This window comes from Lotus japonicus, chromosome 6 (genome assembly GCF_012489685.1).
Source record: "Lotus japonicus ecotype B-129 chromosome 6, LjGifu_v1.2".
In the NCBI taxonomy this organism is placed as follows: Eukaryota; Viridiplantae; Streptophyta; class Magnoliopsida; order Fabales; family Fabaceae; genus Lotus; species Lotus japonicus.
Genome location: NC_080046.1, coordinates 12363078 through 12365475, shown reverse-complemented (window position 1 = coordinate 12365475; position 2398 = coordinate 12363078). Strand labels below are relative to the sequence as shown.

At 56.7% G+C, this 2398-nt stretch overlaps 1 protein-coding gene across 1 annotated transcript; it reads left to right on the top strand.

Moving 5' to 3' along the window:
• Positions 1–737: 737 nt before the first annotated feature.
• LOC130724919 (uncharacterized) lies at positions 738–1253 on the top strand. Its single transcript, XM_057576185.1, has one exon. It carries the CDS (start codon positions 738–740, stop codon positions 1251–1253), a length of 516 nt encoding a protein of 171 aa, XP_057432168.1.
• The last annotated feature ends 1145 nt before the right edge of the window (positions 1254–2398 follow it).

Here is a 2398-nt window from a genome sequence, read left to right as displayed (position 1 = left end):
CCAGGAAGAGGAGACGAGCGGGGGCCCGTTCCGACCCCTTACTACCAGGAGGAACGCCGCCGAGCACCCACGGCTGAGAGGGTGGCCAGCCACACTCCACGGAGACACAACTCTCCCCGACGGAGCCCTTCCAGGCGTAGGAGCCCTTCCCCGACTCGGGACAAGACTCACAACCGTCCCAGGTCCAACAACGCACTTGTCTCCTATCCAGCTCCGATTGGAGGCCCACTGTCCCCATAAATTATGGCTTTCCCCTTCCCCCAAGGTTGGGCACGGCCCAAAGTGAAGCTCTATGAAGGAGACACCGACCCGCAGGAACACGTGAACTTCTTCGTGGGTGCGATGCAGTACGCAGGGGCTAGCGACCCCTTGTACTGCCGTTGCTTCCCCATGAGTCTCGGAAAGGGACCCATGAACTGGTTTCAGAACCTGCCGAGCAACTCCCTACACGACTGGAACGGGGTCGTGTCCTGTTTTTTGTCCCAGTACTCATCGGTCCGCAGTATACCTAAGACTGCGCAAACCTTGGCTTTGGTTAAGCAGAAAGAGAAGGAGTCTCTGAAGGCATTTCTCAATCGGTTCAACAAGGAAGCTGGGGATATCACCGGTCTCCTCCCCGACACTAGTTGGTCCTGGCTACCGCAGCTCTCGCTCCAGAACCCTTCCTGACCTCGCTGGACGGCAAACCAGCCAACACTCTAGAGGAATTTTTGGCCCGAGCAGAGAAGTTCATAAACATGGAGGATGCTGCAACCCTACGAGCCGCGAGTCAGACACTCGCGATCAAAGGACCGCCGAAGATGAAAGAGCATAAAGACCAGCCTCCGACCCGGGACCCCAGACGGAAGGGTCAGGACGAGCGGAAGCCGAAGCGGAAGAAATATGACAATTACACCCCACTGAATTCCTCCCTATCACGTATCATGAGGGAGAAAGCCTCCACCGACCTCAGGGACCGACCCCCTCCACTCCTGACGAGGGGGGACAAGCTGGATTCTAAGAGATTTTGTGAATTCCACGACAGCCCAGGCCACAACACGGACGAGTGCCTGAATCTCAAGGACAAAGTGGAGGAACTGATCAGAGCAGGCAGGTTGTCTAGATATGTGGCCATGTCATCAGGTGACCTTCCCCGGCCGCGCTCACCGCCCCCCAGGCGGTCATCGACCCCACCAAGACACCGTGCCCCAACCCCTCCAAGGCACCGTGTCCGAACCCCTCCAAAGCGCCGATCGACAGATCGCCAGGACTGAACACCACCACGACGCCGGAGCCCCGAGCGCCGCGGGAGAAGTCGCGAATGTAGAAGAAGCCCCGACCGGCATGGCCGGGATGAAGTTCGAAGACACCATGGGAGCAACCTAGTCAGCGTGGGTTCCATAGCCGGAGGATGGGCCGCAGGCGGACCCACTAACAACAGCCAAAAAAGAAGTACCCGTGTCATCATGTCCGCAACCCGAAGGCCCCGCCCAAGTTCCCTCCACCCCCCGAGGCAGAAGGTGGCCATCACCTTCACGGAGGACGACTACAGCGAGGACACCGGTGAGGAGGATGATCCCATCGTCGTTGAGGCCCTGATCGGAAATGGTAAGATCCGAAGGACGCTCATTGATACAGGTAGTTCCGCTGACATTATGTTTTATGACGCTTATAAAAGCCTAGGACTATCGGTGAAAGACCTGCTCCCCTACGACCACGATTTGATCGGGTTCACAGGGGATAAAGTTCTGCCCTTAGGATATTTTGATACTTGCCTTTCCTTGGGAGATCCTAGAATTTGCAGGACAATCAAGGCTTGCTTTCTGGTGGTGGAATGCCCGATGGCGTACAACGCCATCCTCGGCAGGCCAAGCCTCAACATCTTCAGGGCAATCATATCCACCCACCATCTGATGCTTAAGTACCCCTAGGCAGGAAGGGCAGTGCCCGTGCGAGGCAATCTCGAGATGGCGAGGAGCTGCTACAACTCCAGTTGCCGACTGGCCAGAGAAGAAAGGAAGAGAAAGAAGTCCAAAACTCAGGCCCCCCACGACAACTTCCAAGTTCAGCACACCAGTTTCATGACCGATCTCGACCCTCGGGTGGACCAGTCTAGGGACGACCAACGCCTCAAGCCGGACGGGGAGTCTCGCCCTATCCAGGTCGGCCCCCTTCCGGAGAATACCACCAACATAGCTCATGGCCTCCCCCGGGATCTCTCCAAACGTTTGGAAAAGTTGCTACTGTCCAATGGGAAGCTATTTGCTTGGTCATCGGCGGATATGCCCGGAATCGATCCTGCGTTCTACAGCCACAGGCTATCTGTCGACCGGAAATTTAAACCCGTTGCTCAGAAGAAAAGGCAGATGAGTGCCGAGAAACAACAAGTTATCAAGCAGCAGACCACAGAGTTGCTTCA

Coding starts and splice junctions, on each gene's coding strand:
- LOC130724919 (XM_057576185.1), top strand. CDS start 738: ATGGAGGATGCTGCAACCCTACGAGCCGCGAGTCAGACACTCGCGATC.